The sequence below is a fragment of the Micromys minutus genome (assembly GCF_963924665.1).
Source record: "Micromys minutus genome assembly, chromosome: 31".
Classification (NCBI taxonomy): domain Eukaryota; kingdom Metazoa; phylum Chordata; class Mammalia; order Rodentia; family Muridae; genus Micromys; species Micromys minutus.
Genome location: NC_137966.1, coordinates 15,277,783 through 15,291,388, shown reverse-complemented (window position 1 = coordinate 15,291,388; position 13,606 = coordinate 15,277,783). Strand labels below are relative to the sequence as shown.

Here is a 13,606-nt window from a genome sequence, read left to right as displayed (position 1 = left end):
AACACCAAACACCAAAGTCACTGGGTTAGCACAGACCCAAGAAGCTTCAGCACACCTGTATCCTCTAGTGAAAAGTGATTTTACAAAACAATCAAGTTTTATAAACTCATATTTTCCTAATAACAAAATGAACCTACGTGAGGCGACTTTAGTTTTGGAAGCATACAAAGTTCCCTCATACGGACATCTTTACGTTGTCATACTCACATCAGAACCCTTTTGGTGATGCCATGAATCTGGATCTAGATTAGGATGAGGCAGAAGTGAGTTTAATGGAACACACTTGTGTCAGACCCTCAATACAGGTTCTCTATTGGCTACTGAAATATTTTCTTTTTAAAACTACCACGATCATCTTGGTTAATTTAAATCAATATTCCCAAAGAAACAAAAAAATAAACTATACTAGTCCAAGTGCTGCTACAAATGTTTTGGGTTTTGTTTTTTAAATACAGAGTCTCTCTCGAAATGGAGCCCTGGCTGGTCAAGACCTTGCTACACAAAACCAGGTAGGCCTCGAACTCACAGAGATCTACCTGCCTCTGCTTCCCAAGTGTTTGGATTAAAGGTGTGTCTTTGTGCCTGAGTATAGAGAACTCACTGAAAGTTGAAGTCCCATTTGGTTTTTGTTGTTTTGTTTTGTTTTAAAAAGTGTTACATAAGCCAACAATCAACTACATTGTTTTGGCATGTAATCTTAGCACTCAGGAAACTGAGGCAGAAAAACTATGAGCTCAAGGCCTTAGTGAATTCCAGGTCAGTCTGGGCTACCAGAAGATTTTGTCTTTAAAAGGTGGGGGGGGGGGGGATCAAACTTGGTCTGAAAAGAACGTAAGAGCAACTTGCCTGCATAGGTAAAAACCAAGAAGCTGAAATATAAACAGACAAAAAGCAGACAGGGAAATAAAGGCATGTGAAGAACCCACATGGCACTTTTCTGTTTTTTTACTTTGGTAAGAGGCTTCAGGAAAGCAGTTACAATCTCAACACAGGACAGTTCTGTGGGCTGCCCCTGATAGGTCACTGTTGATTTCATCAAGTGAAGATCCTTTCTGTGTCACCAAATATACCTCTAAGGATCTTGTCTCTCTGCTCTTCGTACTTCCAAGCTAGGAACATTTTGGTGTAAGACAATAAGCCAAAGCCAGCCTCTGCCATCCCATCAACAGCCTCCCAGCCCATAAATTACAAAAGCCAGTTCCTTTGTTGTGTTCCTACTACTTGAGTTGTGGAAATAGAGCAGGTACTTTCTCTGCCTATACCTGAGCTATTGTTCGTAATTTAAAATGGCCATCCATGAAAAACCCGTCAGGGACCCTTTAGCAATCTATCTCTCTTGCCCAGAGAAAGGACAATCACTGCCCCGTATTTTAGTATAAAGAGGAAAGCAACAGCCTTAAAGGAGTGGAAGGGGGCACGTGCCCCTGCAAGTGCCACCCGAGGTGGTCTTGTCAGATGCCACAGGATAGGGTCCCTACCTTTTCCTCGAGTCCCGGAACCGCTGGCACCACCACTGCCCACAGCACAGGGTGCGTCCTTCCTGGGCCTCTTGCTCTGTGGTCGAACACTGGACCTTAGGAAATGGTGCTGGTCCTGGGGGCTGCCCTGCGGTGGGGACGGGGTCGGCAGCCCTCTGGGTGGCGCGGGGGCTCCGGCGGCCCGAGGAGTCTGCCCGTCCCTCTTTGTGCTGCTGCTGTCCGCCGCGTCCGCGCCGCCGGGCCCCTCTCCGTCCAGCGACTCCTCATCGGCCGTCCGCTTGCCCAGCTTCTTGAGCCCTTCCTCCCCGCTGCCGGCGTCACCCAACTTCACTGTCATCCTACGGCGAGAGAGACGAGGAGCGGTGAGGCGGGCGGCGGGCAGAAGTTTACCGCCGGCCTCCCAACATGGCGGCCGTTGTTTGTTCCAGCGCCGCCCGCCCGAGGGCCCGCACAGTGCAGAGCCCGACCAGACCGGGACCCCGCCCCGCCCTTGGATGCCCCCAACCCAGGTAGACCAACACAGCCCAGAGCCGCGGAAGACACCACAGCATGACCTGGCCTCTGAGCTTTGGGTCCCGCTGTCCCGCCACCTACCCCAAGGCGCCGCAGCTCATGGCCCCCAGCTTGAGCCCGCCTCGCTCCCCGCACCGCCCGTGGCCCCTGGCCTCCCCTCTGCTCCCGAGACGCGCGCGATCTTGCCGCGCACCTGCCTATTGCAACGGCCCGCGCTGCCCTCAGAGCCCCTAGTGCTCCGTGGGCTGAAACTGCCGCTCCCCCCAAAGCTGGCATGCAAGAGAGGTTCGCACTCCGGGAACCTTCCCAGGCGGGAGATCGGAGATGGACCGACTACACCTCTCATTCAACAAAGCCTGTTGCATGGAGCAGGTTAGAGAACACCAAAAAAGTGACAACAAACACTGCTATGTTCCAGTCGGACTTCAAGAATCGGAACTGAACTATGTAAACAATTCTTGAAACAACAAAATTCTTGCTTTAACTTCTACCACTGTCAATAAAATATCGATAAACAAAATAATAATAGTCTGTAGCCAGGAGAAGTTATACTCAGACTCGGAATAAACTAAACTTCTGGTACATTCCAACATCTTAAGCACAGTCTGTACGTGATGAGGCAGGACAGAGAAACATTGCGTTCTTCAGCAGACGCTAGGTTCAACACAACTGTTGAAAACATTCTACTTAATAAGAAAACCAGACAGAGCAAGGCACCAATGCTAGCTAACAAAGAAACAGACTGAAGGTAAAGACCGGGATGTAAAACTCTAAGTAACACCAGAAAATGGTGCTGCCAAAAAATGGTGTAGTTTTCCTGTTTGGCACTGATCTTTTCAAATACTACCTTAAGAAAACTCTGGCACAGAACCACACAGGATACAACCCTACACTAAATGATTTTATGGTACAAGACTTCTCTTCAATACTACTCACTTCTAACCCTCTCACCAAGGTTCCCAAATCCCTGTCATTGTGCTAGGGAGTGAAACCCATTCCCAGGACCGCAATGCCAACGCCACCAAGCAAAATGCATCAGTCCAACAGGACCCACTCGCCGACGCGCCAGGCCGTGTCCCCAGGCGCATTCCGGTCGTTCCCCAGCGGCGGTGGACTCCATAGGAGTCCGTCGCCGAAACCCGTCACTTCCTGACCGTGGGAGGCGCGGGCACTGCGGGCCTCGTCCCGGCTCCACACCCTTTGTCCCATTTCGGGTGGGAGAAGCTCGCACCTTCCTGAGGAGCTGACCGCTGGCTGCACGCGGCACAGCCCGCGAATACCGCGGCCCTTCCGCGGATCCCGTAGGCTCCCGAGTGCAGCCTGCGGTCACCTTTTTCATCCACGCTTCCCGGCAGCCTGGATCCCGGATCCCGGGCCTCAGCAGAACCGGCCCGGCAGCTCCGGCTGCGGCGAGGCCGCGACGCCGGGCTGGTGGTCGTGTGTCACACGCGGTCACCGAGCACTGTCCCGTTCGCAAGTCCTCTCCGTGGACCGGCGCGCGGCTAGCAGGGCTGACGGCGCCGGTGCTGCCGCCACTCGCCCTCCCACACCCGGGACGCCGCGCTCTAAACAGTTCCGGCTACGGCGGCCGCCGGGGACCTGAAGTCGGCGCCGGAGCGGGGCGGGGCGAACGTCCTGCAAAAAAGACGAGCACGTCTAGCTTTTCTGCGGGCGCGCCCAACCAGCTAGGCTGCCATTGGTCAGGAGGCGTTACGTGCGCGCGCCCGCACGGTGTACAGGGGCGGACCCGCAACGTGGGGCGTGTTGTGACGGCAACCTCGCGCCCTTGCGGGTCGTGCGTCTCTTCGGATTGGCAAACCGACAGCCAATAGGGTCAGCGTTCTGGTTGTGATTGGCTGCGGCTGTGTTGACGGATGCGTGAGAAGAAATCACCGCCTCAGCGGGGCATCTTGAAGCGCGCGCGAACTCGGGTGGGGACTATGCACTCCGAAAACAAGTTTAGGATCTTAAACATATCATAGCATGGCCCACGAACACTTTTCCTGTTCGAAGCGATAAGGAAATGTTCCTTTAAACTCTAATGCTTATGGATGTGGCGTTTGAAAATGAGCATCCCAGTTCGCAGGACGTCCCCGTCTCAAGTTATCCCCTTGGCTCGTTGGCTTGGACCATGCTACTGCGCCTGCTCTCCAGCGACACCCGCCGTTGGCTAACGCTGGCTAAAGTGCTTACGGTCGTCCAGGGAACCCTGTGCCTAGCCGCTGTGCAAGGTTCTGCTGAGTACCGCTAGCAGCGGTCTCCCGAGGCGTCAACGCGCCACACTCCGGGTCGGCGTCCGGTACTCAGAAATTCCCAGAGAAGCTCTCGCTCCCTCCCATCCGAGGGGACGCAACTAAGCTCGGCGAGGTGCCGAATGATGGCCTTCGTGGTGGGGTGGGCAGGATGAACTCAAGGATAAAAGTATCAGGAGGCTTGACGCAGCTTGCCCTGAGTAGCAAATAGTTCTAGCCCACCCATTAGCAGGAAGCCCAAACTGTGGTCCTGAGGCGGGCCTAAGACTCAGAGCTGCGCCGGGAGGTACCGACTGTCTTCGGCTCTTTTCCTCCTCAAGTCGCCAGTCGTCCTTTCGGGAGGCATCGGAGGCGCGGCTGTCCCTTGACTGCTTCCGCTTTCTTTGGCGGCGTTGTCCCGGCAACACGGAGGGACGGGAAATCTGGCGAAGTTAGATTCCGATACCTAAGGTGCAGAGGGGTCTGGAGCTGGAATTGGGAGTGGCTGGGTGTGGCATGGGATCCATCAGGATTGGCCTGGGGTCTAGAGATGATCTGCCAGGACCCTCTTGATTCCTCTCTTGGCTGGCTTCACGAGAATTGTCTCTGAACAACCCTAGAGCCCCCTGCTGGACCTTTTGAGTTACCATGTGGATCCCTCTGGATGCATTTAGTATGAAGTTGGGGGAAGACAAGAAAGCCAAAATCCACAGTTTGGTTAATCTTTGGGTGGCTTATAAAGATAACATGACCTGACTAGACCACCTTCAACTACACAGTCCTTCAGTAGTGTTTACATGATGCATGTAGTGACCTTATTCTATTCTGGACTTTAGATCATTGGTCACTATCCCGAAAGGCTACTTTAGAGCCCATCTTCTTGTTCCTGAGAGTCTCTGAGAGGAGTAACTTGTCTTTAAGCCTAATTGTTAGTATGAGTCCTTGGCATTATGAGTTTAACCAGCTTTCCTAAGAGTTGGCTTGATGGAGGCACTTACCTCTGAAGATGATTGACGGCTATAAAAATGAGGATCAATTGACTGGAAAAAGTGAAATTGCCTTTTCCTTGTTTTATGGCCTTCATGCTTGAAACTTGTTCCTGAACTAAGGCCATTAACAGATTTTTAAATAACTATTTTATTGTGAGCATCTGCCTTTTAAACTTCACTTAATAATTTTTTAATCACTTGCCTAATTCTTACTTTAAAACCTAAGTGTTCTGCTCAGTAGCACCTCATTCATTTAATCCCAGTACTTGTGAGGCAGAGGCAGGCAGATCTTTGTGAATTTGAGGCCAGCTTGGTCTACAGAGCAAGTTCTAGGACAGCCAGGACTACACAGAGAAATCCTGCCTTCAAAACGAAACAAAAAAACAAAACAAATGAACAATTAAAAAAACTTAAGCACGAGTGAAAGAGAAAACTAACAATTAGAACATTGTACAAAAATGGACATATTGAATGTTGCCCTTTTTTTAAAAAAAATAATTTTTCTTCTTATTTTTAGACAAGGTCTCACTATGTATCCTTGACTACCTTGAACTCACTGTAGTAGCCCACATTTGCCTCAAACACATAGGGATCTCTGTTTCTTACGCGCCACCATCTGTGGCCTATTTCTAATGTGTGTGTGTGCAGGCTGCAGAGGCCAGTATGACATCAGATCCCAGAGGAACTGCAGGAATAAGGCAGCTATGAGCTGCCTGATGTGTAGCAAGCATTCCTGTGCTTCTTGGTTTCCATGAAGCTGAATGCTGTTTCTCTTAGTACAGACATTCTTTTATGGGTAGTTTACTTTTCTTTTGTTTTAACGTTGTCTTTAAAGGTATCTGTAGAGATGGAAACCATGCTTATTGTGTCTGGAATGAGAATGATCAAGAATTATCTGGAACCCCAGTTTCAGGTCTTGCTCACTTCCATGTTCTCGGTTTAGTTCTCTCTTAGATAGCAATGGATTTTTACCCATTCCAAGTTCAATCCTTTGCTTCTAATTTTATATGTCTCCTTAATAGAGATCTCTAGCAACTCAATTCATTTAAGAAACACTTTTAAGCTGCTATGTGTCTTTGTAGGTTTGCTTCCCTTTTGTGACTTTGCACGTCCTCATTCTCGGTTGGTTTCTCCCTCCCTGCAGGTTTCGTCCTTGACTAGGTCTGTGCATCGTCATGGCGCTGTATTTTGACCACCGAATCAAAGCCCCAGACGCATCCAGCTCTCCCACTCACATCACTTGGCACCCCACCCACCCCTTCCTGGCAGTAGCATCTGTAAGCCCATCTTCTGGAGGCAACGTAGACATCTACCTTGAGCAAGTGAGTCCTCCGAGCTACGTTGACTTCAGCAGCTCCTAGCTCTTGTGTTCTTTTTCTCCTTCTGAGTCATGGAGACCAGGAAGCAGCATAACTCAGCTCTAGAGTTCACCTAGTCAGTTCTTCCCAAGAACTGAAGTCCGGATATCCGGCAGCTCTTTTATCCCTGTCATAGAGGTTCAAGAGCATGATTAAATCTGACCCCCTGTGCCTGCCGTACATGCCTTCTTCAACTCTTTATGTTGGCCCTTTGAATTTTTTTTTAGATTTATTTATGTTGTGTGTATGGTTCTTTTGCCTGCATGTGTATATATGCACCAGGTGCATGTCTTCAAGGTCAGAAGACGGCGTCAGGTCCACTGGAACTAGAGTTGTAGATGGTTGTGAGCCATCGTGTTATTGCTGGGAACCAAACTAGGGTTCTTTGGTAGGTCAGTAGGTGCTCTGACCACTAAGCCATCTCTCTAGCCCCGTGTTGACCCTTTCAAATTATACTAGCTAGCTTCCTATGGCTGCTATAACATTACCACAAACTAGGTAACTTCAAAAAAGTAGAACGTCTTTTTTTCCTCACAGCGATAGAGGCCAGAATATCTGATGAAAAGATTCACCAGATGAATCATGAAGAGTTGGAGAGCAGATCAACAGCCATGCTCTTGACTCTAAGGCAGGATAAAAGGACTGCCATATATGAGGGCCAGGAGATCTGGATTTTACTTGCCACCCAGCTGAGCTGAGGCAGTAAGTTCCAGATCCAAATGAGAGACTGTCTCAAAAACCAGGTGAGCTGATGAGATGGCTCGTGAGTGAAGGTGCAGGCTGCCAAGCCCGATGACCTGAGTCCAGTCTGCAGTATCCACATGGTGGAAGGGGAGAACCAGTTCCCTCAAGTTTTCCTCTGATCTCCACACCTATCTTGGCACACACACCTACACACATGATATGTAATCTTGTAAAACATGTTTATTTATTTTGTGTGAGTATGTGAGCACACATGTGTACCAGGACCCTTGCATGCTAGAGGAGGACATCAGATTACTGGAGCTGGAGCTAATGATTGTGAGCCATCTGACATGGGTGCTGGGAACTGAACTCAGGTCCTCTGGAAGAACAGTAAGAACTCCTAGTGCTGAGCTGGAGCTGTCTCTTCAGCTCCCTATAATTTTCTAATTAAAAATAATGTGGAGAATGACTGTGGAGGATACCCATCCCTAGCCTCTAGTATCTACCTGATTGTTGTACTGATGTGAGTTTTGTGCATTAGACAGCTTCTTGATGTACCTACCACTATCTACAACGGGAGGTTTTTCTTCTTGTCCCACGTAGGGTGAGCCCGTGCCTGACACCCACATTGAGAGGTCCTCCCAGGCCACTTCACTGTGCTGGCACCCAACAAGGCTTATCCTGGCTATTGGCTGGGAAACTGGAGAAGTGGTAATGTTTAATAAGCAGGACAAGGAGCAGCATACAGTGCCCCTGCCACACACGACTGACATTGCCATCCTCAGTTGGAGTACCAGTGGGAGCTGCCTGGTGTCTGGAGATAAGGTGAGCGGTCTTCTGCATCCCCGCCGTGCATATAGGATGCTTGTGAAAGATGCTAAAGCCCAAGTTCCAGGAAATGTGTGGTATATAATACATTCTGATCAAGTGTTTTACCCCATTCCCTCCCCTTCAGTTCCTTCTCTGTCCCCAATAGCCTATTCCCTCCCAACTTAATGTGTTCATTTTCTTTTTTCTTTTTTATATTTGAACCAAAACTTCAAATGTTTATTCTAAAATACCATCATGTGCCAAAGATATGTCTATAATTTTTAAATGAACATGTTAGGGCATTGCATTTATGGAGATAGAGCGGCTAGCCCAGATACCAGCATGATGGTAGCCCTCCAAAATCACCCATTTCCATGAACACATTTTTAGTAGCTCAAAATCTAGTTTGTTTAGATCGGGACTCCTTACCTCTGGCGAATTTTGCGGTGTTGAGAGACTTGGGAATTTCGTGTGCCCTGTGGCAGAGGTTAGTGATGCTGCCCAGTGCTCCGCAATACACTGGACATTTTCTATGACACGAATGACCTTCCAGAGCTGAGAAACCCTGGTTTGATTCACAACTGTACAACAGAAATCTCACAATGTGCACATTTAACTAAAGGTATCGACATGCTTCCCAAAGCTTTAAAAAGCCACATAGAGTCACATAGAATGAAAAGACTCCACAGCCTGCTTTCTTCAGCCACACACTTTGCATTTTCAGACCTTTAGAGATGCTAAAAGAGCAGTTCAGGTTCTCATTACCAGGAGCCTAGCCACCCAATGGTGATCTATTGCTGTGAAGAGACACCTGTGGCCAAGGCAGCTCTTAGGAAATGCAACATTAACTGGGGGGCTTGCTCACAGTTTTAGAGTTATTCATGATCATCATAGGAGACAGGCAGGCATGTCTGTGGAGCAGTAACTGAGATCTGCACTTCCTGATCTGCAGGCAGAGAGACACACTGAGCCTGGTATGAGCTTTTGAAACCTCCAAGGCCACTCCCCTGCAACCCATTTCCTTAAGGAGGCCACACCTCCTCATTCTCCTAATCCTCTCCTGCAGTTTCTCTCCCTGGTGACTAAGCATTTGGACTTGAGTTTATGGGAGCCATTTTCATTCAAACTCCTGAGCTTCAGGCCTTGGGCAGCAAAATGGGAAAACTGTACAGTATGCAGCCCTTATCAGTGACACACTGCCGCAAGACTTGTGAAAGGTGCTGGGCCATCAAGACAAGGTCCATGAAGTGTGTGTGTGGGCTTCAAATCAGGGAGAAAAGCCAACGAGCAACTCCAGGAAACTACACAGCTCCAGATATTTCATCTAGATTTATGTAGCCCTGAGATAAATATTTTTTCCTGGACACTTAGACAATGCTTACAACTCCATTGATTTAAGAGTTTTCCCCACATAAAGCTTAGCAACACCCTCATCAAGGACCCTATAAATATCAAGGCCCATGTCTACATGGTGCCAGGGGGGCCTTAGGGAACTACATACAGTACCTGCAGAATTTTCCACAACCACCTCACATTCACTTTCTCTTCCCATCCTCTGAAGTTGAAGAGTCTGAGTGCCTAAATGTGTGTGTGTGTGTGTGTGTGTGTGTGTGTGTGTGTGTGTGTGTGTGTGTGTAAGACAGATACTATGATACTTTATTCCTAAATATATAGGCATTCATCACCTAAAGTCTCCAACCTCTCCTACATCAAGACCAAGTACCTGTTACATTCCGGGGACTGATACAGCACTGTCACCCCGTGTGCGGCCCATTTAAAATTTCTCTTGCCATGTAAAACCTGAGGATCAGACTTTGGATCATCAGTTATTGGGTGGTGGAGGTGGACACTTTTAATCGCAGCACTTGGGAGGGAGGGGCCTGCCTTGTCTGCGGGGCTAGCTCCAGGAAAGACAGGGCCCCACAGAAAACCCCTGTCTTGGAATGAAAACAAATAAAATGTAGATCATAAGAACCCATTAAAAACCAGGTTGAATCCTCAGTGAGGGTGTTGCTAAGCTTTATGTGGGGAAAACTTATAATCAATGGACACTTGTGAGCTTTGTGTAAGTGTCCAAAAAAAAACTTTTTTCTGTGTCAGGGCCACATAAATCTGTGACCGCCTGTGACCATCACCTCAGATGTGGTGGCTGCCATACCTGCTGTAACCCAGCACGCAGGCAGAGCAAGCACTACCTAGAGTAGCCGGAATCAGCAAGCGTTGGACTCCCGGAGAGATCCTACTTCATTAAATCAATTAAAGAACAATGGAGGAAGATACCCAACATCAACTTTAGGCCTCTACATACAAGTACATATATGCACACACACCGATCCACATACATGTGAACATGCATATAAACGTGCACACAACACACACTAGAAAATAAAAGTTTTGGCACTTTTGTGGTAATGTCCATTGTTTGTCTTTTCCTGTAGTAGGATTTAGCCAAGGCCCATACCTTGTGTCTAGTTGTCATTTTAGCCAACACCAATTCTCAGGTCTTATATGCTCCACCCCCTCACCCTCCCTTTTGTCTTACATAAGATTGACATTGTGGGTCCAGAAAAGTTGCTTTGCAGTGTGTCCCTCAGCTCAGTGCTTAACCATCGTCTCGAGATTACTTTCAAATTAACCCTTTGGAGCAAGACTTTTTTTTCTTTTCTTTCTTTCTTTTTTTTTTTTTTTTTAATGAGCCAAGGTCTTACTGTGTAGCCCTGGCCAGCCTGGAACTCACTATGAGCTACCATGTGGTTGCTGGGATTTGATCTCAGAACTTCTGGAAGAGCAGTCAGTGCTCTTAACCTCTGAGCCACCTCTCCAGCCTGGAGCAAGACTTTCTTGCTGGAAGCTTTGCTTCATTTTTTTTTTTTAAATCACAATAACAAACACTCAACAGGAACAATTTGTAAAGAGGAAAGGTTTAACTTGTAGTTTCAGGGATTCTAACCCGTGGCTGGTTGCCCATGTGGCACGGGATAGCATAGTACATCTTGGCAGGTGTGCACCGGGGAAAACGTCCATTCACGTCATGGCTTTTGGGAAGCAAAGAGAGAAACAGCCAACATAGCATAACCCTTTCCAGGTCACACCTTCCGATAACTTAACTCTGTCTGGCAGACCCCAGCTCCTAAAGGTCCTGGGACCTAGTAGTTAGCCTATGGCCTTTGGAGAGTATAACGAGAGTATAATCCGTATCCGCTTAATTTTTTAATGTAGCATGCTAATGCACACTCGCCTTTTTTCACTTTACAATGTATCTTGGGGATTTTTGTGCTTTGGTAAGTAGAGATCTTCCTTGTTCTCTTGTATTTGACTTTTCATTATATGAAGATAACATAACTTACTTAGTTAGCTACCTGATAAACATCTCAGTGGCTTCTAGTCTTTTGACAGACAAAGTGCCATAGGGAAAGAGCCAGGAGGAGCCAGGGCTTATGCCAGTGTAAGGGTGATTTTGTCTTGTTGGGGTGCTAGAGATTAAACCCAGGGCCTCATGGATGCTAGGCAAGAGCTCTAATACTAAGCACTATCTCTTGCCCTACCCTTGTATTTACCGAAACATTCTGTGGGCTTAAACTAACTCATGGCATGTATGGTTCCCCACAGAAGGAATGTCGAGGCATGAAAAGTTTGCTTAGAAAAGTAGTAGCTCTCGGGGTCCAAGGATGTGATTTAGTTATAGAGTATTTGCCAGCATCATAGAAAGTCACCATGATGGCACATGCCCATAATCCACACATTCATATGACGGAGGCAGGAGAAGCAGAAGTTGAAGGCCATCTTCAGCCATACAGCAAGTTCATGGCCAGCCTGGGGCACATGAGACTCTGTCTCAAAACAAGAACAAAAACAAAATAACAGTAATGTCTTGGGCTGGAAGTGGGCAGGTCCCTGAGTGCAGTGTCCAGTACTAGAAAAAGAAAGAAGAGGAGGAAAATAATAAAAGAAAGAGGGGCATCTTAATGTCTCAGCAGTGAGTGACTGGGTCAGAGCACTTGCAGCCAGGCCTAATGACCTGGATTCCAGCCCCTAGGAACCTCAGGATGGAAGGAGAGAACCAACTCCCTCAGTTGTCTTCCGACTTCAGCACGTGCAATGTGGCTCATTCGGCACCCCCCCCCCCCCAATAAATGAATGAATAAAGAAAGGAAGGAAGGAGGAAATGGATATGACAACTAAAAGTTTTTGAAAGATAACTGTGTAGCTGCTTGGTGGTCCTGTAAAGTCTGTTTCTCTTGCTCTGGAGGATGAGTATCTTTTCTGTGGAGCATTTGTGTTTCTTTTTCATTCACATCATTTGTCCATCCCCTGCCCCTTCTCTCTCTCCCTCACCCCCCTTTCTCTTTCTCTTCCCTTCCTTTCTTCTTATTCTCTCATAGAATACATCCATCCACCCAGTCTCTCCTTCCTCCACTCCTTCTAGTTCTCCCTCCCCACCTCCCTTCTGCCCCAGATCTACTCCTGCTCCATTTCCCTTCAGAAAAGAGCGACCTCCCATGGATATCAACTAAACACAGCATAACTGGGCACAAACCCTCATGTCAGGGAGAATGAACCAACCAGTAGGAGGAAAAAGGTCTCCAGGGCAGGCAAAAGCCTCAGAGACAACCCTACTCCTACTGTTAGGAGTCCCACAGGACAGCAAGCTGTATAACTATAGCATATGCAAAGGTCTTAGCACAGACCCATGCAGCTGCATTCTCTCGAGCCCCTGTGAGCCCTGCTTATGTGATTCTGTAGGCCATGTTGTATCCTCAACCCTCTGGCTTCTACAATCCTTCCTTTCTTCTTCAGGGTTCCCCAAGTTCTAAGGGAAGGGCCTGATGGAGATCTTTGGTTTGAGCTCTCTGTGCTCTGCACCTACTGTTTCATTTCCCACCCCCCTTTTAAAATTAGGTTTTTCTCTTTCTCTCTTTTTCTCCTCCTCCTCGTCTATTGCTACAATGCCTACTTGCTCTGAGCAGACAAGCAGCCCCTGGGGAGTCTTGGGAATGAGAGTGGCATTTACATCTGTAACCCTGGGTCTCGGGAAGCAGAGGATCACAGAATCTCAGGAGTTCTAGCTCAGCCTGGTCTACAGAGTTAGTTCTGGGACAACCAGGGCTACACAGTGAAACCCTGTCTGGGAAAAAAAAATTAAAGAAAGAAAGAAAAGGAAAAGCCTTGGGACAACTGGAAATGCCCCTAGTGATCAGACCTGGAAAAGTTTGAGCAACAGAGTAAACTGCACTTAGATTATAATCAAAGGAGAAAATAAATGTTCAAGAGTTCATACTAATATAAACAATTCTTATCAGTAAACGATGGGAAAGAGACAAATCTCTTATGCTGAAGCAGACCAAATAATTTGTGTTGATACTTCATCCATGAGGATTGTCTTATTTAGGTTTCTATTGCTGTGAAAAGACACCATGACCACAACTCTTATGAAGAAGAGTTTAACTGCGGCTGGCTTAGAGTTCAGAGGTTTAATCCATTATCGTCATGACAAGAAGCATGGCACCTTGCAGGAAAACCTAGTGCTAGAGAGAGCTGAGAGC

At 47.7% G+C, this 13,606-nt stretch overlaps 2 protein-coding genes across 2 annotated transcripts in view; one reads left to right on the top strand and one right to left on the bottom strand.

Moving 5' to 3' along the window:
* The window catches only part of CRAMP1 (cramped chromatin regulator homolog 1), a 49,098-nt gene extending 45,565 nt beyond the window's left edge, over positions 1–3,533 (bottom strand). The window contains exons 1-2 of the mRNA XM_080942005.1: positions 3,322–3,533; positions 1,479–1,816 (exon numbers count right to left, since the gene is read on the bottom strand). Coding sequence (XP_080798131.1) covers positions 1,479–1,815 — 337 coding nt within the window. The 5' untranslated portion in view covers position 1,816; positions 3,322–3,533. The remainder of the gene's footprint in view (positions 1–1,478; positions 1,817–3,321) is intronic.
* A 679-nt stretch (positions 3,534–4,212) lies between these two features.
* IFT140 (intraflagellar transport 140) overlaps positions 4,213–13,606 on the top strand; it is an 81,073-nt gene continuing 71,679 nt past the window's right edge. The window contains exons 1-3 of the mRNA XM_080942475.1: positions 4,213–4,693; positions 6,356–6,533; positions 7,857–8,078. Coding sequence (XP_080798601.1) covers positions 6,387–6,533; positions 7,857–8,078 — 369 coding nt within the window. The 5' untranslated portion in view covers positions 4,213–4,693; positions 6,356–6,386. The remainder of the gene's footprint in view (positions 4,694–6,355; positions 6,534–7,856; positions 8,079–13,606) is intronic.